The sequence below is a fragment of the Microcebus murinus genome, chromosome 7 (genome assembly GCF_040939455.1).
Source record: "Microcebus murinus isolate Inina chromosome 7, M.murinus_Inina_mat1.0, whole genome shotgun sequence".
In the NCBI taxonomy this organism is placed as follows: Eukaryota; Metazoa; Chordata; class Mammalia; order Primates; family Cheirogaleidae; genus Microcebus; species Microcebus murinus.
Genome location: NC_134110.1, coordinates 3,723,315 through 3,748,346, shown reverse-complemented (window position 1 = coordinate 3,748,346; position 25,032 = coordinate 3,723,315). Strand labels below are relative to the sequence as shown.

Below are 25,032 nucleotides of genomic sequence, written 5' to 3'. Positions count from 1 at the left end.
CTCATCCATAAAAGCCTGTTAGAAGAGGCTGATCAGAAAGAGACTTGTTCGCAGGCTTTACCTAATAATCAGAACTTCAAATTCTCACTTGGGAACCTCAGTTTGACTACCAAAACCTGAGCAACAGCATCGCTATGCAAAAAAAAAAAAAAAAAAAAAAAAAAAAAAAAAAAAAGCCTCTGCTAAGCATGGATGGACTGCTACTGTCCTAAGAGGCCCCAAACTTCCCCTAAAACTTACCAAATCACGATGAAGACCAGCAACACTGACACCAATTGGAAACTAGTTAGAAACAGAATCTCAGGCTCCTCCCAAACCTACTGAATCAGAATCTGCTTCAAATAAGACCCTCAGGTGATGTGTACAGTAAGGTCTGAGCAGCACTGCCAAACACACCCATGCTCCACCATCCAGAAACATTCAATAGCAAGCTGCCACACTGCCTTCTGCCTCTTTTTGACAACCCAGGTGAAAATATCAAAGCAGTCCAGAGATTCACAGATAAAGAGGGTCCTTGGGTAGAGAAAAATTAGTCTAGAAGGCCTCAGAGTTAAAACAGCAGCACCTGGTGCATAGGTACTGCTGACCACACCCACCCAGGTTTCTATCATCTATAAAAACTCTGTCAGCACCAGTGCCATACTGCGTGGCAGCATCTCAGCAGGGAGCAGGCCCAAGTGTCAAGACTTGATTCAACAAGCTTTCCCAAAAGTGCTGGGTCAAGCGTTCTATAAGATATTACTGCAGTCTGCTCTATGCTCTCAGACATCATGAGGTACACCTTGCAATGCTGACATTCAATGTCATGAACTTGGCATTACAATTTTTAATTGAGGGCAGGGACTTCACAGACTTCTTGTTGCCCAGGGGACTCACCTGATCTCGGCAGAAGAAAGGACCGGGCTGAGAACTACAGATATGACACAGAGAATCTTCTAGGTAGGGATCAATCTGAACCTGCACAAAAGTAAAATAGGAGGATGAAGTAGATCCTCTCTCCAGGAGGCCAGCTGGGCTAGAAGAGAAGGGCACACGTAGGAGTACGGGACGTCTGCCTGTTTTAAAGGAGGCCCAGAGAGAATTACAGGCAGAAAGGACAGACTCACACACTATGCAGAGCCAGGCTGGCTGCCCCCAAGATTCAAGCAGCCACACCTAATGCCTGGCCTTCTCAGCAAACTATATGCCAGCCCTTTACCATCTGGCAATAGCCAAGTATGCAGAGGATTCAGGAAAGGCTGGATAACGGGAAGTCAGGCTACTCAGCAGTGCCAGACAAGTAACACAGTGAGGGCGGGCACGCTGAGGAGGTTCAACAGTCGCACATTCCTCCCTCCTGAGCTGACAAGACCAGTCCCACTCCTGAACCCTAACCTCATGTTAATTCTCAGCACTTTGGCTCACTTCTCTGAGTATACACCCAGCACAGATACAGCTTTAATTTCAGGCTTCTCCTGGGTAGTAACTGGCACAAGCCCCTCTCAGATATCCCAGAATAAGGGCATAAACCAGCGAACTCACCTTCTTCGTGAACTTCGTGGTTTTAATTTCCACAAAAGCAGCACTGACTGCTTTCAGGTAACTACGTTGGTTATTGAAAGTCACACGACCAGATCCTAGGAACAAGAGATACAAGCTTACCTTCTAACCAAATTCTCCCAAATGCCAGTCTTTAATGCTCAGGAAACCCTGTTTCAATACCAGTGCTGTCCATCAGAAATATAATGTGAGCTACTTATGTAATTTTAAATTTATATTGGCCACATTGAAATAAAAAGTAGTGGAATTTTAATAATATATTTTATTTAACCCTGCATATCCAAAATATTATCATTTCACATGCAGCACTAGCTGTGTTTCAAGCACTCAATAGCCACATTTAGCTGGTGGCTAACATATTAGTGCAGTTATACACCATGGAATGGGGGAAGGATGTGCAGAACAAAATGGGAAGGGAAGGGACTCCTCCAGTGCAGGCAAATGCACAGGTAAGGAAGTTTAAAGGGGTCCAAGTGGAAACCAAAATGCACATAGAATGCTTCTCTGAAGGGTAGACCCAGCAGTAAAACCCTTCTTGGCCTAGAGGTACTCTGGAGGCCTAGCAAGACCCGGAAGAAGCCCGATCCTGCCAAATGCTGCCTCCACCCCTGCAGCCCTTGTTCTTAATCTGCAGCGAAGCACTGATGAGCACACAATGCTCCTTCCTGACCAGATTCCGTGTGGGTGGGCAGGGTAAGCATTTGGGGAGGTGGGTTAGCCACATCTTGATCAGAGAGTTCAGGCTGTGCTTCACCTCCAAACCCCACTACTGAGATTATTCTGCCGTGACTGGTGAATTCATCTCCTTTCCCAGAGGGGCTGATCAAAACCTAGTGGTTAGGCCCACAGACTCCCCTGAGCTGGAAGAGCACAGGCTATGACTATACTCTGTTGCCTGAGTTACTCAGTAAGTCCTCCTTCAGCCTGACCTGGTCTCTGACCCTAGACAACGCCAGAGCTTTTTAAGAACTTTAAATAAAGGAAATCAGGCAAGTTAAGAAGAGTGTGACCTTTTAGTGAAATATTACCTGTTGTCTGTCCCAAACTATTTAGCTGTAAACTCTAAGATTCCAACAAAGTTCCTGCCTCATCGTCACCTCCTATAGTCTCCAATCACTTTTTTCCCATCTGCACGGGAGATGGAGGTAGAAGACTGGGTGCAGGGGGCCCAGTGCTGGTGATATGTCTAGAAAAAGATGCTCTGCTGCTGGTATATGCTGATCTGCAGACGTGGGTCAGCCTCTTTCTCCCCATTCCCGCAGGAAAAGTATCACAATCTTAGTCTCCCAAGGGCCACCAAGCTTTCCCACACAGAAGTGGGACACTTACCAATGGGATACTTGTGCTTATCTGTGTCAATCCCAGCATACACCACGCCCCCAAATAGGTCATTCAAGATGGCTGCCAGGGCCTCGGCGTTGAGCATCCCATGCAGAGCACCCACGAACACCGTCCTGCTGGGGTCAAGCCTCTGAGACGGGCTCCGGACAAAGTTGCTGTCAGCCAAGACCCAGGGGATCACCTGCACCTGAAAAACCACCCAAAGGTATATCAGCCCTGGCAAAAAGCCTGAGAGAGAGGCTCCTGCTAGCACGGCACATGCTCTGGAGTCACTAACGCTGGGTCTGCCAAGGCTTCGCACAGGTGAAAAGGCATTACCGCCCGGTCTCGGGCTCACGGGCAATCAGTAAACCACCTTACTCCAACCCAACTAGAGTTGACTTTTACTGAATCCATGCATCAGGAATGGTGGAAGTAAAAAAATAACACTCATCCCAGAGAGTAAGCAAAAAAGTACCAAACTGTCATGCCCAGGAGTCCAGCACTCCATCACCACCTCTAATTCTGTGGTTCCAACAAAGGGCCACAGACACTAAACAGAAAGCATGACCTGGAGTTCTCAAGAACAGAAGATGCACAGAGAAATTAAAGGAGCCTGAAGGACAGAGAAGCAGGGATGCTCACAGTATTTGTGTGAGATGGTCACTGGCCTCACCTGGCTCCCCCCCCCCCCATGCCGGGGCAGTGGGATTAACTAGAGAGAGAGGGTAGAAAGTCATACACAGGAGACCCCTGAGGTCTTGCAGAGCCGAGGAACACCAGGGGGCAGGAGCTGCCTCTTCAGAGGTTGATCCTTTGCCCCTGAATCTCCTGAGCCTAGAAAAAAACCTGGTATGACAGGCAGAGGATTCCACAATGAAACGAATCACTGACGACCCGTGTTTTGGGAAGATCTAAAAAAAACTGTCTTGAAGCAGGAAGAGATCTGAAGCAGAAACCAGCCAGGAGGCAAAGCAGGAGTTCAGAGGATAGGTGACTCAGGCTTGGACAAGGCTGGCAACAACGGGCATGGAACAGGCCAAGACTGAGGAGATTCTTCAGTGAAGTGTCTGCAGCACTAAGCCTGCACAGGCATGGTGGGCAAACAAGTGAGAAGCAAGACTGAGGGGGCTAGGCCTACCTGAGAGGGCCTAGCAGAAGTTACCAGAGGAGCCAATTTCATTACAAGATGAAAAAGCCTATTTTTCAACACAGTAGAATTTGGGGTTACAGGACATCCCAAAAAGGGCCCCACAGGAAGGTGGAGCTCAGGTAGCACATGAGGCTAGAGGAGTGAATTTGGGTCTAAAGTAAGAGCAGAGCCATAAAGGTGGGTGATTTATCTGAGATGGAAAAGAAGACAGGAAGGAATCAAAGACGGACTATGCTGGTGGCGGTGGGGAGGCAAACACAAAGGAAAAAGAAGAGTTGGAAAGGTAGGGGACTGAGATGCAGACGACAGCCAATGGATCAAAGATACTAAACCCTGTGAGGAGGGAGCAAGAGATGGGAAGGTGTCCACAGGGGCACTGAGGAGGAGGAGGGGCTCTACCTATGGATATGGCAGTCTATGGTTGTGCAAGCAGGAGGCAAGGAAGAGGGAGCACATTCTCTAAGTCTTAGAATATAAATATAGTGAGATAATTGCATGAGTTTCACACAGTAAGAAAGAAGAGAAGGGAAGCTGTGGGTCCTCATGGGCAACCAGAAGATGAACTTTGCCCTGTCACTAAGACAGAACACGGACCAACACCAGGAAACATCTATAAAACAAAGAGCCAGCTTTGTTACATGGATTGTTTATTTTAAATCTAATGTGACTGGCCCAATAAAATAGGCATTTCCACCCTAACCTTATAGAATTTGTTTTTTGAGACAAAGTCTCACTCTGTTGCCCGGGCTAGAGTGCAGTGGCATCGTCATAGCTAACAGCGACCTCCAACTCCAGTGCTCAAGTGATCCTCCTGCCTCAGCCTCCCAAGTAGCTGGGACTACAGGCACACACCACCACACCCAGATAATTTTTCTATTTTTTGAAGAGATGGGGTCTCACTCTTGCTCAGGCTGGTCTGACTCCTGACCTCAAGCAGGCCTCTTGCCTTGGCCTCCCAGAGTGCTAGGATTACAGGTGTGAGTCACTGTGCCCAGCCAGATTTTTTTTGAAAATAGACTTTACTTTTTAGAGCAGTTTTAGGTTCACAGTAAAACCAAGCAGAAGGTACAGAGTTTTCCCACATACCCTCTGCCCCCCAGATGCATAGCCTCTCCCAGTATCAACATCCTACACCAGAGTGGTACATTTCACTGACACATCACCACCCACCCAAGCCCACACTTGACATTAGGGTTCACTCTGGGTGTCTGTTGTACATCCTGTGGGTTTGGACAAATGTGTAAGAACACGTGTCCACCATGATAGTGCCGTACAGAACAGTTTCACTGCCCTAAAAATCCTTTGTGCTGTGCCTATTCATCCCTTCTTGTTAAACCCTTGGCAACCACTGATCTTTTTACTAAAATAGGCATTTTAGTTTCCCATTTTATAGATAAGGAAATGAAGTGTCAGAAATATTAAATATCTAGTCCAATATCACAAAAGCGATACGCTCTAGAATCAGATTTTAAGAAACACCGTACCAATTCCTGAGATCAAAACTTGCCTGGTTAAAGTGGAGATTCCTAAACTCCACCCAGACATTCAGTTAATGATAAGGCCCAGGAATCTGCAATGAGGTCCCCGGGTAAGATAACTCCCATGTCACAAACCCGATGATAAGGACACACAGGCTGATACCAGAAAGGTGTAAGAAGAGAGAATCATATGGAGAAAACTACGGAACTAATGAAGCCCTGAGCAGGAGGGAAGGAGTAACCCCTGTGGGTGTGGACTAAAGGGAGTTCGCCCACCACAGACTGAGAGGTCAGAAGGCACAGCCTGAGGGCAAGACTAGGGAGAAAGAGCTGTAGGTTTCATCAGTTAAGTTCAAGTAGAGAAAGCTGCTGCTCTTGATTTCATCTCTAAGACAAGAAGTTTGAGGCATAAGTGTTGACTAGAAAAAATAGAATAAAGGCTGGAGACTGGTTTGATCTCTGTGTGTGTGTGTGTGTGTGTGTGTGTGTGTGTGTGTGTGTGTGTGTGTGTGTGTTTACACCCCATTAAGGCCCAAAGTTGTTTTCTCTTTTTTTCCCCATGTATTTGAGAAAAATTTATTGTATTGCTGTATTTACCATGAGGCAAGAAGAGCAAGAATACTCCTTGCCTACAGCTTGTATATCCTCCCACTCCAAGAAAATCCAGTGACCCAATATGCCAATTACCATGATCCAGATGGCACACCAGCCTAACTCACCTCCTTACAGCGCATTCTTCGGCTGGACATCTTGAAATAATATTCACTCAGTCCATCTGGGCTCAGCGGGTCATGAGAGCAAGCCTGAAGCAAGGCCCGGACAGACTTCTCTAGTTCGAAGACCAGATACACATACCCTATGCCCAATGACAGGAAAGATAACATTAACATCGCTCAGGTGGCTACCCCTCAGCCTTGGCTTTGTAGCAGGGAGTTTCTTCCAAGAAAGAGGCCTTGGGTTTAAGATACACTTTTGTCCTACTCCAGAAAAGTCTTGTAGAGTGGAAGCACTTGTTATGCCAGATGCCCAGGCCAAGGAGAGAGATGTGCACCATCTCCCACCCTAGTATGGGAAAGGGCTGGCAAGCCGGGACAGAGGGTCCCACCATGACCACTGCTCTCCATCCCAGAACACACAGCAAACTCAAGTCAGCAGAGGCAGGCATTTCCTGAGGTCAGGAGAATGGCAGGTACCGCTTTAAAAGCCTAGTTAAACCACAGGTCCAGTTCACCGAAGATGGGGCACAGTGAAAATAGCACCTGCTCCTTTCTACAGGGAAGGGATCTCATTTCAGACCAGTGAGGAATCAGATTGTTGGTCCTTGTTCCTGCCAACTCCAAAGGGATCTCAGAATTAGGTCAGGCAACAGCGTAACTGGGCAGGAAAGGCAGGCAAGGGAAAGCTTTTCAGTTGCCTCGTTTTGAGAGGAAAGGCCCTGCTGGGGTTCAGGTTTAGAGGGAAGCGTACAAGGAAGGGATATCGGAAGCAGCTCCTGTTGCTGTGAAGTATGGTCAGAGGGAACGTTAGCTGGAAGAATCAGAAGGGTGTGCTCAGTTGAAGAGAAAGTGCTGATGGCTGAAAGGTCGTGCCCTGGAGTGCCCCCCACATTACCAGCATGCGTCTGTGACATCCCAGCACCCCTTGGTGCAGTTATGTACTAGCGAGGGGAATAAAAAAGCTCCTACCACGTTTTTATTACCTTTAGGCATATTACCTTTGGGAGGACACCGGGGGTGCTTGCCATCCTTACCAGGCCACTCCACACTCAAAGAACCAAAAACACGGAAGGTATTAACCAATCCAGCTGCAAAAAAGAGAAAAGGCAGTGGAAGCTGAGGCACCATCCTCCCCAGTAAAGACACAAGCCCAGGATCGCCAGTGCGCTCCCCCTGGCTCATCCCCCTTGATGAACAAATCAGAGTGGACCTCTGGTCTCAGGTGACAAGTGTAAGGACCAGACACAAAGTCACCACAGGAGTCTATGAAGTGCACTTCTCCCCTCCGCCGCTGTCATACTCTGAGCTCAGGTAGAGATTCAGCCCCTGCCCTCAAATCCAAGTTTCATGCTCCTGAAAGACATGCCCCACCGTCACCTCTGGAAGCAGGCGGTCTCGGAGGTAGCTCACCTTCCGTAATATCCCAAGGAACACCTCCTAGGAACACCTTGCAAGAGTAGATGGGGTTCTTATAGTTCCGGGGAGGAAGCTGGCCACTCCAGGTACAGGTGGCTTCATTCACAGCTTTGGTAGAAGACAAAGGGAGAAAAAAGGGGAAGGGAGGTGCGTATCAGAGAATGAATAAAGCCTCCACCCTTCCCTAGGTGAACTTGTTCAGAAAGAATTAGACTGCCTATGAGCTTATTAGCCTGGCTGCCTGAGGGAACAGCCATGACTATTCTGAAAAGCAAGAAACCTATGTCTCACCAATTCACTCAGTCAAGTATGATAATCCTAATTGACTAATTCTGTTCCCACTAAAATTGAAAGGAATACCAAACCAGATGTAGAGAGTAAAAATTATCACACCCCAAGCTATTTTCAAACATATAACTGATATGCTAACTACAAAGCACTTTTATCTAGTTATTGCTTATAGTATTAATTAAATTTATAATTACTTGAAAGTAAACAGAACAATTATGTATACAATGTCCTACAGGCATATTGGTACAAATGGGCCTTTTCCCAATGTTCAAATAAGGAATGTTCTATTCTGTTTTCTGGTCTTGGCTCTGAACTCAATTACAGAAGTTAGGACACTGCCAATAAAAACCACCGCTAGCACCCCAAAAAGACAGAATATCACAATTGTTCTCCAAGCCAGAACCATGCCTCACCCACTGCCAGAGCTATCTTTATAGCACCTGAACAGACACTGGGCCTTCTTTGACACCAACAATGTACAATAATGGATTTGTCCCCAACCCCTCAGCTTTCTATCTCTATGTCAAACTTGTTTGTCCAAACCCACTGCAAAGTTTCTCTGACTCAAATATCATGTTAAGAAACCCTTCTTGCTGATAGGTTAGGAACTATCTTCCATTTAGCCTACCCCTAACTATTTCTACAGGCCTGTTATTGGTGACCAATTCAACCTTTTAAGTCTTTAATCTTGTCCCAGCTCAGATCTGGAAATCTGTGCCTTTCCAGATCAGAGACTGGCCTTAGTGGGGACTGGCTAGTCCTTGCCCATTTTATCCGCCTTCAGCACTGAGGCAGACAGCCACTGACAGAACCATTGTTTTCATTGAGGATAAGGATATGGAAAGCCATTCCCTAAAAGGCACAGGCCCAATGTATTTCCACAGCAAGAAATTGGGTGCTGTCAACAGTATTTCATGACAAAAACAAAAGTCAATATAATGGCTTCATCCAAAAGCATGATAATGTCATTTCATAGGAAAACAATGGCACCAGAGAAAGTACAAATAGGGGCTGCTAAAACCAATAGGTGAGTAGGGCAGCAGCAATGTTAAGGGAGAATGAGGTCTGGCCCAGCTCTGTGAATACAAAGACAAGACCTACTGAAGCCTACGGAAACAAATGGAATGGAGAAACTTAACATTCACTTTGTCATCAATTCCAGGGCCCCAGAATAATAGTTGATGAATGTCTTCCTGATATATTTATAGACAATGACAGATAGCTCATTTACTTCCAAGCACTGGTGTAAGATGAAAAGCAGACTTAATACATGTTTAAGATAATTTAAATGACAGAACCAAAAGGATTCCTAAGAGGCCGGAACACCTGGGGACATCCCTTACCTTAGAGGTTGACAAGTGGACCCCCCCCCCCAGACCTCCCTGAGTGCACCTATCAGAAAACCTTGGGAAAGAAAGCTCTAGCATGGGTTATGTCTGACATGTCTTTGAATTAGAAAGTGGGGAGGACAGACAAAATCCTGGGCATCATCTCTGGGGTTTCTCTTGAGGACACCCACTCATGAAAGAACTAAAGGCAAGAGCAACACACAATCTCCACAGAAGGGCACAAATGACAGATGGATCCAAGTCCTTACGCTGTGGCACAGTGCTGTGCACCAGACTATCTGCCTCCTTCCTCTCCACTTAGCCTCAAAGAAGTTCCAGCGTCTGTCCCCATTAGCACTTAACTCCACAGAAATACCATTCTTTGCAGAGCTGGAGACTCTGCCATGCAACCAAGCCTCTTTTAGACAGTTCACAAGTGTGTGACCTAAGATCACTTCCATTCTGCTCCCACAATGGGGCCCCAGGTCCCACATGTGCTCAAGCCACACTCACCTGCAGCTTGCCGGTGCAGCCTGGCCTCTCTCTCTATGCTGAAAGGGTCTTTGGGAGCTTCAAGGAGGTCCCAGGATGGCCACACAGAGGCTCCCGGCCATCTCTTTGAAGCACTGGTTGGGGAGGGAGTGACAGCAGCGAGAGCAGCTTGCTCTTGGTCCATCCGGGACCCAACCCCCATCTTTAAAGGGTCTCTGGGACCACCCCCGGTCAGAGACAGGAAGGGTAGAGGAGGGGAAATGCGAAGGCTTGACTAGGGGAGGAAAAAGGAAGACAGAGGTTTTTAAAGGACAGTTTTGTTATAAAGTAATAATCACATCATAGAAAGCATGAAAAATACCTTAGTTTAGCATTTGATGTATTTTCCTTTTAGACGTTCTTCCTATAAATTCTTAAGATTAGTTGTAGATACACTATAATTTAAACAAACTATCCTCTCCCCATTCACCATTTCTTTTCATATTGCCAGTCTTCAAAACTATTTTAAATCTGCTTATCATACTCTGGTTAGGGAACAAGGTACATTTCACTGACCCATTCTCCTATTATCATTTTTGATACTTTCCAAGTTTTCAGAATCATAAATAAAAATTTTTAAGATGTAGCTTCTTTATATTTTGTGCTCTTTGGTCAGATTCCTAGAAGTAGAATGCCAAAAATGCTTTCTATGAGGGCTCTGTGTTCTATCAGAAACGGGAACATGAGTTTCACTACAAGCTGGTGTCAAGGCTTTAAATTCTACTTTAATTGGGTAAAATGATAGTGTATTATCAAAAAACTTAAAATAACTAGTTGACAGTATTTTATGTAGGTTCAAATAAATACTGCCTCTACTTCCTCTTCTCTGAGTTGTCTCATTATCTCTTCCCCAGTTAACCCCTGGGGTGGGGGATCTCAGAAAGTTCTTTAAATTTAATCCCAAAATATCAGTCATGAGGTAAATTTCCAAAATTGAGTGCCATCTAAAGTAACATTAACAGAACTAGAAGCACCACATTTGACACCATTTTATAGGGGGAGTAAACTGTAGCCCAGAGAAATACAGGGACCTGCTTATGACTGCCATTCTAGAAACACAGCCGAAGCAGATGCAACCAGTGTGCACTGGGAACCCAATGCCAGCTTCCATGTTCTAGGACAAGCTCACAGGAGACCATAGCCCATGCTGCCAGTCCTGGTGTGGAAGAGAAGAGGGTGGGAAGACAAGCCATTCTATGCACTGAACACTCAACTCAGAGGATTTGGAAATAGAGAAGCAAAGCTCAGATGACATCTGAAATTAACTATATTTTTATTTTCAAATAATTTCTTACTACCAATCCCACACACATTTACTTCTATTACCCCTGTGTGCATTTTCTATACTATTCTATCTATACTATCATCCCCCACCTAGTCTAATCCAGCTGCCAGCTCCACTCAGCATGAAGACTACACAGGTCATACAGGGCTGTAGGTAAGAAATACGAAATGCAAAAATTAACTGTGAGGCATTATTTCATAGATTCATCAGGGCCTCAGATTGTGAGTTGTATGGGTCAGTGAAAAAAAATATAAGAGCTAGAATTAGTCACATCTGGATTAAAATCCTAGTCCTGCTAATTACTAACCTAAGTTTTTAAATTATCACTTAACATTTTTGAGATAACATGTTTCAAGGTAGATAAATGGTATCATTTAAAGGCTAAAGAAGGTACCAGTGTAGGTCAAAAAACAAAACACTGCCAGGGCCCCCACATTTACTTCCGGAATTAACTGTTTTCCAACAACTCTTGAAGTAACTACTAAAATGAGAGTCCTCAGTTCAAGTCCTGAGAAGTATTGCTCAATGGGCATTCAAAGCACCCTCAACTCTGTTGAGGATAAAAAGCTCTATGTATGTTCCCCATAATGTCATCTACTGCGCCCCTCATGACCACCTCCCAGCCTGCATTCCAGTGGACAAGCATCCCACTTCAAGCTTTAAAAGTACTGCACCCTCCTTTCCCCTGGACACCCACAGGCAACTCCGCCCTCAACCCCCCCTTCCCAAGTAAGTTACATACAATCAAATCTGAGAGATGATCTGATCCGGAGCTGAAGCCACTGGTGTCTGAGTCAGAGGGACTGCTTGATCGGGAATCCAGGATGGGCCGAGTGTCCAGGCGTGAACCTCTAACAGAGGGTGCTGGAAACTTGTCCAAGTCAGATCCAAGGGGATCCAGAGGCAAGAAGCTCAAGGGGGGTTTTCCTAGGACATTTCCCAGTGGGTTATGTAGCATACTCAGTACTAGGACAAAAAAGGAAACTTCATGACTTCTTAGTTTTCTTTCCAGCCAACAGCCTTTCTTTTCTCCCACAGCCACCCAACAAGATATACCAAAGGTAGGATCACTGAAAGCATGCCAGAAACACAAATTAGAATATAATGAACAGATATACATCCAGCTCTCAGACCTGGCAATCAGAGCACATTAGAGGCAGTTGCAGGATGACTGTCTGAAGACCAGAGTTCCTGCTGTTACTGCAGCAGCAAAACTCTTGCTCTCTGCCATCTAGGCTAAAGGATCAGTGCAAGCATTTGGGAAACTCTGTGCCACTGGGAACCCTGATCATAGCTGCTATTAACATCTAGATACACCTACAACATAATTAGGAAGCCCAAATCATAGTACTACTTTACCACCTGCCAATGTGTTTATTAGAATTTCCACTTTTCTAATGCCACATGGCTAAAATACAGAATCTCAGGCCACATCCCAGAAATCTGGTATAGCATAAGCATGCCATCTCATTTGAGAAGTTCCCTTATACAGACTTCTAACATACACAGACTCTCTTCTATGCACTTCTGAACTTGAAATGTTTAGGATGGAAACAGAATGATATGGTTAAGCCCACTCTCTGACTGAAGACAAACATGGAATGAAACCCTGGGTCTAACACCTCCTATATATGGCTGTGAGCTCTGGGAAACTCACTTAGCTTCTCTACGCCTCCATTTTCTCACTGGCACCTTGCATAAAGTACCAACTATTAATATTTCCTGACATTGTAATGACAGTCCAATGATTAGATAGCAGGTGAAAAGCGCTCAGCACACCAGTGCCCAGCACACGATCTTTAAATATCAAACATTGAAAAAGAGCAAAATTTCTCCACACTTGGCCTTGAGGAACCTGAGCAAAGCATACTCTTAATCCAAGAGGATGATGAGGACATGGCCCTATGGAGGCACTAAGGCTAGGAAAGAAGCCTTAATTTCATGTTTTTTCATCTGAAGAATGGGGAGAATGTCCACCTCAAAACAGCTGTGAGGTGAAGCCAAAACATATGTTAAGTGCTCAATATGGTGGCTGTGACTGGTTCCACTTCAGCCCTGGCTAGCAACCAAACAAAACACAGGTCCTCCAGAACTGGTTTCCTCTCAGGTCTCTAAGTCAGTCTGAATGGTTGGCTAGGGCTGGAGTGAATCCCAAGAGGCAGAAATAAATCTCTCCAAGTATGAAAACAAAGTCGATGCATGTTTATAGGGTACCAGACATACATGCCATTCATGACAGAGTATGTGCACAAGATCCCAAGCATCTGTTACTATGGGATCAGACCAGCCCACTCTCCTTTTGGCATATGACCTCCCTTTTGGATAAAGATATACTCGATGTATCCTTAACTTTTATTTTTTTAATGAAGAGGATATTGTGGATATATTTATTTATTTAGTCATTAGTTTAGTTTATTGTGGTAAAAATATATTTTTAAGAAATTGTTATACTGTTTTTTCTAAAGCAGGAAAACATGTACCATTTTATATTCCCATCAGCAGTAATGAGGCTTCCACAACCTGGCTAATACCTGGTATAGTCAATCTTTTTAATTCTAGCCAGTCTAATATGTATGTGGGGGGTATGTGTGGTGAAGCCATACCATATCCAGCAAGGAGTTAGTTTACTATTAATATCTTATTTTTCAAAGAAACATTCTTTACCTGGCCCTTTGAAAACAGTTTTCAAAAGCACTAGCACTTAAGAGTATGCTGAAAACAAGCATCCACAAATGCTTGGATTGTGACACCCAACAGAAATAATCCTTGACAAACTTCTCAAATAATCCTTGACAAACCCTTCCACCTGAAACAAATGCAAATCAAGGCCCCTGGAATCCATGCCCTGAGAAGGCAGGAGATGTGAAGATTTATTCAAGGCTCCTTCCTGATGCTGCAAAGCCTGGTGAAAAGGCACCACGAAAAGAAAACCAACAAATCACATGCATCAGTCCAATGCCCTAGAGGGCCTTGTCCTTCTCCATATCTTACAAAAACAAGTTTAGGGTGGTGTAAAATGACCGACCAATCAAATCATAAAGAGCCTTGACAATCAGTTTAAACAGTTTTTATTTTATCCTAAAGGTAACTAAGAAACTGAAGAGGTGGTCACAGAGCTGCTGTGGTGATGGCCAAGTGGTTCGACCAGAGAAACTAAGACAACCAACAGTGGGATCCAGCTCCCAGCTGAGAGGGAAACTATGTGAACTGGACTTACAGGGTTTTCTGCAGCAGAGATTAAGCACCTAGACGGACACTGGACCCACACAAGGCTGTGATCTTTATTCCCAAAAGGGGTGTGAAGGAGGAAATGGAACAACAGAGGATGGTGACAGCAATAGAGGAGATAAAGAACGGGTCCTGTATTACAGGCTAATACCAGAAGAGAGTCAATAGACTGGGAGCAAATAAATGGAGAACTAGTGATTGCAATAGGCTGACAGCTGTAAGAGAAATAAAGGTGGCAGACAGGATAAACAGGAGGCAGAACAGTGAAGATTGAGAGGTTTTTTTTATTATTGTTGTTTATTTGTTTTTTAAGACTTGCTTAGGCTGATCTCAAACTCCTGAGCTCAGGCAATCCTCCCGCCTCGGCCTCCCAGAGTGAGCCACTGAACCCGGCCAAGATTGAGAGTTCTGAGGCTGCCAAGGTCCAGGGCATGGAAGCAGAGGCAACTAAGTCACAATGTGTAAAGTCTGAAATATTCCAAAGGTCATCCATATAGACATTACAGGGAACCTATGGTGATAACTGGAACTGAGGTTAAAACAAACAAAACAGATGTTGAGAGCTTCAGAGAAGGGGAAGGATTAGGAAATTGGTGAGGAACAAAAAGAATGACCCTTAGGTAGATGAGGCTTGCGAGATAAGTAGGCTCCACTTGGCAGAGCAGCATCCTAAAGGAAACGCCTTTTGCTAAAGCAGGAGGAGGAAGGAGCAGTCACCAGTGACAAACCAGATGAAGGGCAGCTTCTTAATCATGGAAAAGGGAGTTTCAAGGGGCATAGCAGAGAACTGAGAGTTGTCAAGGGAGACACACCATAAAGCACTCTGCAGAAAAAATGCTTAAGAGGTGATGCTGGCCTACAAGGCCTGCATCTGAGGGCACCAGGGATGACAAATATGGGCTATGACAACTGTCTTCATCCAGCGTTTTTAAAAAAAGGCATAATGGGAAAGCGTCAAAAGGAACATGGTAGACACTACAGACCACTTTTTCTCATTCAAATCAATTTGTATCCACTGTTGTTGATACATCTGTTTTTCCAGCCACAAATCCATCTACTTCCACTAATCTATAAATTTTCTATTGTGCCTACAAAGGTATCTTGAGGCTTTGTTAAATTCTTGTGTCAAAGCTAGGAATTCTCTCTACAGCACTCCTCTAATCTAGTAATAAGCCTGTCTAAACAGAAAATGGCATGACAACCCAAGTTGACCACTAATGAACTTCACTTCCTTAAGTGCTCACAGTTCATGGTGAGTCATCCATCCTACAATCTGGACCAGGTTCAGTTAAGCTCCTACCACTAATATTAATAGCAACTTCCATTTACTGTACATCTAGCATGTGCCAGATACTGTGTTAGAAGCACCTCACAGCCAGGCACGATGGCTCACACCTGTAAGCCCAGCAATCTGAAAGGCCAAGGCAGGAAGATCTCAAGGTGGGGAGTTCAAGACCAGCTTAGGCAATATGGCAAGACCCCATCTCTACAAAAATAAGAAAAATTAGCCAGAGTGGTGAGACATGCTTATAGTCTCAGCTACTGGGGAGGCTGAGGCAGAAGGATCCCTTGAGCCCAGCAGTTCAAGGCTGCAGTGAGCTATGACTGTGACACTGTACCAGCCTGGGCAACAGAGCAAGACCCTGCTCAAAGAAAAAGAAAAAAAAAAAAAAAAAACCTTAGGTAAATAATCCTTTACCAAATCCAAAAAAGTGGGTAGTAGTGTCATCTTAACAAAAGGAACCCAGGACTCAGAGGCAGCCAATTAAATAACAGCTCATGAGTGACAGTAGGACCCAATTTTTTCCCATTCCAAGCTTCATCTTCTGTAGTACACCATTTACTAGCTACTTTTATTAAAAAGTCCTTACCTTTTATGTGTTTGTCTTCATGTTCCTGGCACTTCTCCTTTGTTCACATCCTTTAAGACCACTGACTACAGACTAGTGATCTCACCTACCACAAGTCAGTGTCTTGGGACCTATAACATTCAGGTCTTAAAACTTATCTAGGGCCTTTCCACTGTAGGAACTCATTAAAAATGCATCTTGGGCCCTATCCCAGTTCTAACTCAGAATCTACATTTTAACAAGATCTCCAGGAGATTTGTATACATATCAAAATTTGAAAAGCATTAATCTACAAAAACCTAAAGCTTGTTACTTCAAATTTCTAATCAATTCCCTTACCACACCTAGACATCTTTCATATGTAATTACTGACTTGATTTAAACACTGGTAGTTATAATTTAATAAACCACACTTACAGCACAATGGCAAATATTCAAGACAATAAAAAAGGCATCAAATAAAGAAATAAACGTGGCCATGCTACGTTTATTTAGGGGTATTTCCTAAACAGTTTGAGCTCTGAAAACACTGGGTGGTGGGTGAAGGGAGAGGCAGACAGACATTGTAATCAGGAATAAATATAAAAAGGAGTGGCAAGGATTCTAATAATTTCAAGAAAAGTGATGGCAAGAATAAGCCGAACACTGTGAAAAACATTCAAGACAACCAAGGGACTTTGTAAGCTCACAGTGAGCAAAAACAAAAGGAGCTGGGGCCTCCTGCTTAGGGCAGACACAAGTTAAGAGAGAAGAAAGAGAAATATTCTGTGAAGGACATTACTGGTTCAATTGACAAAATTGGAATATGAATGACAGTTTAATAAGAGTATTATATCAATTTTAATCGACTGAAGTTGGTAACTGTTTTGTTATGTACTAATGTTAAGATCATTTCTATTCTTAATGGTGCAGAAAAAAATTATGCATATAGATACAGAGAAGATGTGCAAAGGCTAAAACGAATGGGGTAAAATGAATGTCAGCAATAGGATATGGATAAAGGGAATACAAGTATTCTTTAATTTTTATTTTCATAACTTCTATAAATTTGAAATTATTTCAAAATAAACAGGTTTTTTTTTTGTTTGTTTGTTTTTTTAATGACAGGAAGAAAAACTAGTCAATTCTCATTCGGCTTTCTTTGCCTCTTTCAAGGCAACCGATCTAGCCATAACAGGGAAATCAAGCACAAGCAAGAGGAACCAGGATTCCAGGGGAGAAGACAGTAATTAATTACCTTTGCAGTCTCTCCCTATTATAAGAAAGAATCTTTTCAAACAAGCTTTTTAAAGCCTCAAAAACATTTATATAGATTTGAAGGCACACATGTGTACAAAGTTTTGTTTCTCAACCAAACATACCAAGGGCCATCCTTACCACCTTACTTCAGTGGCAATTACCTCCACACCTGGCAAAAAGCAGGCAATCAACATTTGCTGAATTCTACTGAAAGAAAGAGAATATTGTATTCCTTAGAGCCAGTAGGTTCACTGAGACCATCCCCTTTTCTATCAAGGATACTCCTTTTAAGGACACAGTGTTGACTTAGATGTACCTCAGACTTAGGGGAATAAACCTTAGTTCATCCCTACCCAGCCCATTGCTAAAACAGAGGTTTTAGAGAAACAGTGACTTGCCACACCGAGTTTGTGACAGTCCTCTTACTACTTTCAAACAATCTCTTCAAAGAGAACTACTGTGTTTCCCCAAAAATAAGACAGGGTCTTATATTTATTTTTCCTCAAGAAGACACCATAGGGCTTATATTCAGGGAATGTGTTATTTTTTTAAGTATGGTAAAACAATCTACATTTATTCAAATATAGTTAAGTTGTCTTCTTCTGGAACATCATCATAACTCTCCAAACCCCAAATTCCATCCTGAATTTCTTTCGACTCTATTTCCTTTGGAACCATTGGCCCCAATCTCTCATGTCGAGCAATAGAGCTCTCATGGGGCAGATGAGAAGGGCTGCTTGTCTTCTTTACCGCTCCGTGATGACATGCACGAGTTGTGCAGATGCGCTGCGTAGCCACACCCATCACTAGGGCTTATTTTTGGGGTAGGGCTTCTATTGCGCAAATGCTTAGAAATCCTGCTAGGGCTTATTTTATGGGTAGGTCTTATTTTCGGGGAAACACAGTAAGTGTACAGATATAGGCTGAAAAAAGCTACTCTGCTTTAGGAGGGATAGGGTGGAAGTATAGCCCTCTCCTGATCAACTCTCCCCCAGAACCTATTGGGATCCTCAGCCACTGAAATGGATTCCTACATTCAAGCACAGGAGCAAGGAAGAGTGTCCCCAACCACACAGACCAGGAAAGGGCTTTGATCAACAGCTCAGAAAGGGACAATGCCATCTGGTGGAAAGATGAGTAGGGTGCCCCAGAATTAATACACCTGGGGTAAGTCAGTATCTCCAAGCATCAGGTTCCTGCACATACTAAATTGGAAGGTACACAGCATAAGTCTGACTAGAAATAACTGAGAAGACAAGTACCAAGAAGCCTACAACTTGCCAGCTGGTTTGACATTTCCTTCAACCCACAGAAGGAGCCAACTTTCTGGAAACTGTCACCCACTGTCAGATGCCCTAGAGCAGCAGTCCCCAAGCCTTTTGGCACCAGAGACCATTTTCATGGAAGACAGTTTTTCCATGGGACCAGAGTGGGGGAAGGGGTTGGGGATGATTCAAGTGCATTACATTTACTGTGTACTTTATTTCTTTTATTATTACATTGCAATATATAATAAAATAATTACACAACTCACCATAGGTTGGGAACCCCTGCCCTATAATAACCTGACTGTCCTTCCACATCCCAACCTCACACAGGACCTGGCCACACAGTTCTTGTGAGTATCTACAGATCAAAGGAAGGAAAGCAGTAGAGACACTGAGTTCTAGGAAAGCAGGACCTCATTTCAAGAGAGAACCTGTCTTGCTCCCAGCTCAGCTCAGACCATCCTTGCGCCCTGTGGATGGTTGCTCAGTGAGCAGCACTGATTTTCACCAACTGGGAATCAGGGAGAAAGGAGTAAAGAACTAGTGTTAGACTGTTTCCTTCTTCTTATCTCAAAGCAGGGAGTATACTTAGTAGTAAAGCGCTCTCTAAGCCACACAACCTAAAATCAAGTGGAAGGGATAGGTCCCTTACACTGCAGGCCAGTGACAGATGTCTCCCCATATGGCACAGAGCTTCATCAAGACCAGATGTCAAACATTAAGCTCGATGGCTTACAGGAGGGGTAGGAGTAGTAGGGAGAGAAATCCCATAGTCAACCTTCAATGATGTGCAAGGCCCTGACCTCTTTGCTCTGTTCTTGTCCTAGTCTCCGCAACTCCGGATCATAGAAAGCCTGACATTTACCAAAGGTCTCCAGTCCTGGCAGCTGAGTGTCCACCAAATCCCCATCTTGCAGAAGTCACTAAGATGGCACCCATCCTCACTCACATGCTGGCAGGGATCAGCATCAGCTACAGACAGCTCTCAGGGAAGTCACGAGGAAGAAGGGACCTGGCAGAGGGTTCCAGTTCATTAATGCTACCTCAGAGGGTACAAGAGACCAAATCAGCAGTAATATTTTTAGACTGATTGTTAACTTTCTCTACTTTCATCCTTCTATGCCAGCTCTTGTGGGTTTTACAGCTGAGTCACTGCTGGAATTTTCTGAAGCCTTCCCCAAGAGTACAAAGGCACCCAGAGTCTGATGGCAGCATTAGCGATGGCAACAAGGGCCTGGCACTAGATGCTTGCATTGTAAGACACTGCCTGAGCCTGAGCTCAGCTACAGGAGAGATTAGGCCCAACATATCATGATCAGACACTTGCTAAATAACGGGAGTGGTCATGGGGAAAATCCAGACCAGGAGCCATTATTTCCAGCCTGAGATATAGGGCCATATACCTGGACCCCTTCCCTGCCAATTACTATCCTTGGTTCTAGGTTGCTTGCTCAGAATCCATCTGGAGGCAGAGAGGTAGGAAAGCGGCAGGGGAGCAATTATCCCAGGTATAAAAACAGACAACTCTGCCTGTGACCCCAAATCTGCAATTCTACACCATACCCCAACTGTGGTAGGGATGTTCTGAGTGTGGACTCCCTCCACTGTCTCTGGATCCCATGAGTCCAAAGACAGCCCTTCACCCTAGTGTAACTCCCAATCTTGGACAAGCTCCATTACACCTGCAGAAAAGATATACCTAAGTTCCATGTAAGATCAGCCCATATACCCAACCACCTCACAGCTCTCTCACCCAGGAGACACCTTCTGCTACACTGCTCCCCAGGTTCTCTATCATCTCTGCACTGAAAGTGGTCCCCAAATACACTACTTGACTCCATGATAGAAATCAGGCTCCAGTATACGGTGAGAACTTTCTGTAAGTGCATCATCTCACCCCAGAAGCAATGGGGGCTCAGAGAGACTGATCTTTGAAGAATCTGTCCATCCAGCTAATCAATACGAGTAGGAGGCAAAAGAATAGGAAAAACCTTGTCTGAACTGTGCAGTTATAAAATGCTCAGATTAACACTGTGGCTCATGATCATACAACACCAACAGCACTCATCATTCATTCAACAAATATTTATGAAATGGCCATTAGGCAGGCACCGTGCTACTGCTGGGTATGTAACAGTAGAGAACTGCGAGTTGAAGCCTATTTGCAGGAGACCGTGGTTGGGCCCAGGAAGTCCATATTCCACACAAGAGAGAGCAAATCCCAGTCTGAACACTGCATCAGAAAGGCTCTAAGTACAGAAGCAGCAAAAGCAGAATGCTGAAGACATCACCCCACACCCCACCCCACCATCCCAAGCTGATCTAGCCTGCAGACCAAGGGGAGTCTGCAAGTGACACAGCACAGGGAACGTTTCATTCACTGGGTAGCAGTTAGGGCAGAAACCAGAGTGTACACAGGTTAATTCCCAAGGGTCTTCTAAAGTGGGGTGGGAGAAAATAGCACTGTCCTCTGGAAACTTTAGACTAAGCATATGGTCACTACTAGGAATCCAGTAGTGTTTCCAGGTCCCCTAAAGCAGATTCTCAGAGTCACTTCATTCTCCTGCTGAATAAAACTGCACACAGAAGAGTCACAAGGGAGAAGCCCGGAAGACAAATCCAGCAGGAGGTGCAGCTGATGAGCTGAGACTCAGGGACCAAGAGGGAGTCAGAACTGTCTGTCATGTGCTCTTGCCTTTAGAGAGCTCCTCAAGGGAGTACATCACCTCTGGTTGAGTAGCCCCTGGATTACATAAGGAGATACTTTGAGATAAATCTTCCTGCCCAACATGTTCTGCTAATAGGAACATGATTATAACAGGAAGCATTAGAGTTTTGGAATTAAAAAGACCTGGGTTGGAATTCTGGGTCTGCCAGTAGTTGTATCACTTTTAGCACTTTGTGACCTGTGTGTGCCTATTTCCTCATCTGTGCAAACATTAAAATCATGTGATGTACTTAGCACAAAAAGTAGTCGATAAATGGTAGCTATTAGTCACTCCATCCCCCATCCCAGGAAATCAAGGACAGCTTCCACAGCCCTGCTGTTCTATTATAGGTCTTAAGATACTGCAAACTAGACAAGGGTAACCCTGGACACGTGCCGCTGGGGCACACTTCTAACATTCATCTTGCCCTTAAAGGCTTCCTCCCCAGCAAGGGGTGGGGCCTCAGGATGTGCACAGTCTAGAAAGGAAGGACCCGACACAGTGCCACATCCAAATTCATGCTGGCCTTGGGGGCACAATTTTCCAAGACTCCACCCCAGGATCTTCACAGCAGAAGCACTCTGGCCTCTGAAGAATGGTATCCATATGCCAGGCTCATGACTTCCAATGGAAGGTTGTCACGGTGCACAAAATCCTTACGGGAGGAAACGGAAGTCCCTATTATAGCAGCTATCGTGCAGCATTTGGCATGTGTTCTCATTTGTTTTCCCTTGATAGTCATGGAGATACTAAAAGGCAAAATTTTATGCTATTCACTGATGTACCTGCATAGTGCCACACATAGCCAATGCTCAGTGTTTGCAGAACAAATTTAGACAAGAGCCCTACTATCTCTAACCTTGCCCCCACATTGCTGAATCTGAATACTTAGGAGTGGTAGAAGATTGGCATGTGTGATGCCACAGCTGCCTTGGGCAAAACTTCACCAAGCAGAGCTGAAGGAATAAGCTTGTACTCTGGCCTCCACAAAGGCACCAGGGCACCAGGCTGTCTGCAAGGACAACTCCCAGGCTGTCTGAAGCTGTTGAAATATCTCCTCCCTCCCTGAAGAACAGAGCTAGTTGGTTTTCAGATGGGAAGGCAGTGTAGGCACTGGAATGTGGGCTGTATGTTCCTGCATTGCTGGCGAGGGTGTGCAATCTGGCACTGCAGCTGGCTGGTGGGAGGGCTGCATCCTACTCTGGGAGGCAGTAGTGGGTTTTCTGAGATGACCTAGAGCCCAGGGAAAGAAGAGCACTGGCCATCACCACAGCCCCAAAACCAAAGACAACATGGCGATCAGAGATGGGTGTGTCTTCAACCCTCAGAAAGGAAGACATACCCACACTAACCCTGCCCACAGCCAGGTCATACCACTGGGACAACTCTCTGGTCCTTAAAGAGTTCTGAGACTCAGATTGCAGTCGCTCCCTGATCCACAAAATCATGTAATATTTATCACTAAAGTGTTTGAGATGGAAAGTAGAGAAGAAAAACTATCCCCATTTCAGAGATAAACAGCTACAAGCATAGACCTTTCAGATGGTGGGGAAGCTGAGGAAATTATGACTGGATCCAAGCTATTTTTATAGCTTAATTTCACAGTAACTTTCAGACCAATCTTTTCAAGCCCCAAGTTGGGCACACGTACATGTCCATGGGCCCAATGCTATAATATAAATTCAGAAGGATCCTCGTAGCTCAGAGAAACCAGAGCCAAAGAAGTTCCACATCCCAACCCGATGCCAGTGAAAGTCAAACACCAGTCACCCATAGACAAATGTCCATCTGCTACATGAACCTTTTGTCTTTTAGTCAGACACAGAAGTCAGACAAGGGTAATAAGGCTGGCTTCACAGGCCACCCAAGTTTGCTTCAAAGTTCACACAAAAGAAAGTAACACATGGCCTCTAACCCAAGGTATTCAGGCAAAGAATACCAAACAGTGACACCATACTTCCTTGCCCAGGGAAACAGGGCACTTACTAACCTTTCTGGAAAATCTTGAGTAAGCTAAAGGCCATAACTTCAAGAGACCCCATCTTAACCCAGAGGTATTACTTAAGGCAAAGCTCTTCCCCCACCCACATATAAAAAATTCAATCTCCCTCCCCCAAATGGGAATTTACCCAAACAACTGGGCATTAAAATGCCTACCAGACACAACAGTCCCGGCTCTGCAAAGCATTCTAAAAAAAGACCTGCGCCAAACAGGGTGGAGGCCAGAGAAATCAACAAGACAGTACCCTGCTGCCATGACGGCTAGATTCTGAACCGGGGAGGCAGGGGAAGGACAGCAAGCTCAGTGTTTCCCACAGTCAGCACCAACAGCAAATGGCTGCATCCCCCGCCGCCCCTTACTACCTTCCATCTCCACATAGTATCTGCTGCCAATACTTCATGGCATAATTTACATAAATCAAAATATGCAGATTAGAAGTATACCTATAGTATTTAGTTCACATTTCTTCCTCAATACTCTAAGACTTGCATCTGGCCAACCCTCCTCCCTTTTACCACAAGAGGGAAATAAACGGGCAATGGAAGGTCTGAGCAGAAGCAGTTCAAGGGGGTTTGCCAAGAAGACACTTCAATTTGTCCCCATCGAATCCTAGCAAGAAGACAAGGGATCCTAAATGGGAGTGGCTCTTCTTTCATCCATCTGGTCACCCTCAACACACACACACACCACACACACACACACACACACACACACACATCTCTGTAGTTGGGAGTTTCTCCACCCCACTTACCCAGCCTACCTCTTTCTAGGATCAATGCTCTTAACCTCATGCTAAGTTAATTCCAATATGCTAGCATTACCCACCCTCACCTGGGGTTAAAATCCCCTTGCCATGATTCAGAGACCACCCATCCTTCATATAAAGCTCCTCAGTTTTAGAAGCCATTGAGAAACAGAATCTGGTCCTCCAGTAATGAGCCCCTAAGTCCCCTCCCCCACCCAAAGTGTTTTGCTTCATCATCTCTAAGACAGGCCTGGGCACCAGGGGGTTAGCTGGATCTGTTCTGCATAAAGCTGTCACCTTGGGAACCTTTCTCAGGGCCACCCCAGGTATAGACTAACAACTCCAGGGAATTTATCAGGGTAAGTGGAAAAGCCATGCCTGCCTTTACGAGCAGCCATCTGTCCTGCCACACTCACAGCTAGCATTTCCATTTCTTGCAAAACAGCTCCATGTTGTGTGTGTATGGGGGATGCCAAGGGGAACAGAACAACTGTTGCTGTGGAAATCTTCGGTTCACCACCCCATACATTCCCCTCCCCCAGCCAACTCATTCTCTGGCACTCACCCGAGTGTGTGCTGCTCTGGGCTGAGGAGTCTGAGTCCTGGGTGCTCCAGGGCCGGTCCCAGCCGATCAGACTGAGGGACTGCAGGCCAAGGCACAAGTCATTTGCATCTGGGAGGCCACGGGAAGATTCGTGCGCAGAAGTGGGGAAAAGCATCCTCCTTGAAACTGTTTCTTCAGAATCCTGGAAGTCTGCTTTGGACAGGAGAACAGCAGAAACCCCAGAGTTAAGGGCTGTTTTCCCCAATCTTATCGATAGTAAATATTGTTGAGAATAGTTTCTCCAGGCTCAGGGGCCAGACGTCCAAGCTGGCTGGATGCTGCAGCCGCTGCCTCTGCACTTTTGGGGGCGTTAGAGCAAGAGCAGTTGCCA

The 25,032-nt window shown here is 45.0% G+C and overlaps 1 protein-coding gene across 3 annotated transcripts in view; it reads right to left on the bottom strand.

Annotated features, from left to right (window-relative positions):
- Window positions 1–25,032, bottom strand: part of CPEB1 (cytoplasmic polyadenylation element binding protein 1) — a 101,541-nt gene that overhangs the window by 1,962 nt on the left and 74,547 nt on the right. Inside the window, exons 3-11 of one of the 3 annotated variants that reach the window (XM_076004712.1) lie at window positions 24,663–24,851; window positions 11,800–12,023; window positions 9,755–10,007; window positions 7,617–7,730; window positions 7,190–7,294; window positions 6,210–6,346; window positions 2,869–3,067; window positions 1,522–1,616; window positions 877–957 (exon numbers count right to left, since the gene is read on the bottom strand). In XM_076004712.1, the coding sequence (XP_075860827.1) occupies window positions 877–957; window positions 1,522–1,616; window positions 2,869–3,067; window positions 6,210–6,346; window positions 7,190–7,294; window positions 7,617–7,730; window positions 9,755–10,007; window positions 11,800–12,023; window positions 24,663–24,816 (1,362 nt within the window). In that variant the 5' untranslated portion in view covers window positions 24,817–24,851. The remainder of the gene's footprint in view (window positions 1–876; window positions 958–1,521; window positions 1,617–2,868; window positions 3,068–6,209; window positions 6,347–7,189; window positions 7,295–7,616; window positions 7,731–9,754; window positions 10,008–11,799; window positions 12,024–24,662; window positions 24,852–25,032) is intronic. The other 2 variants (XM_076004713.1, XM_076004714.1) reach the window with 2 other exon arrangements.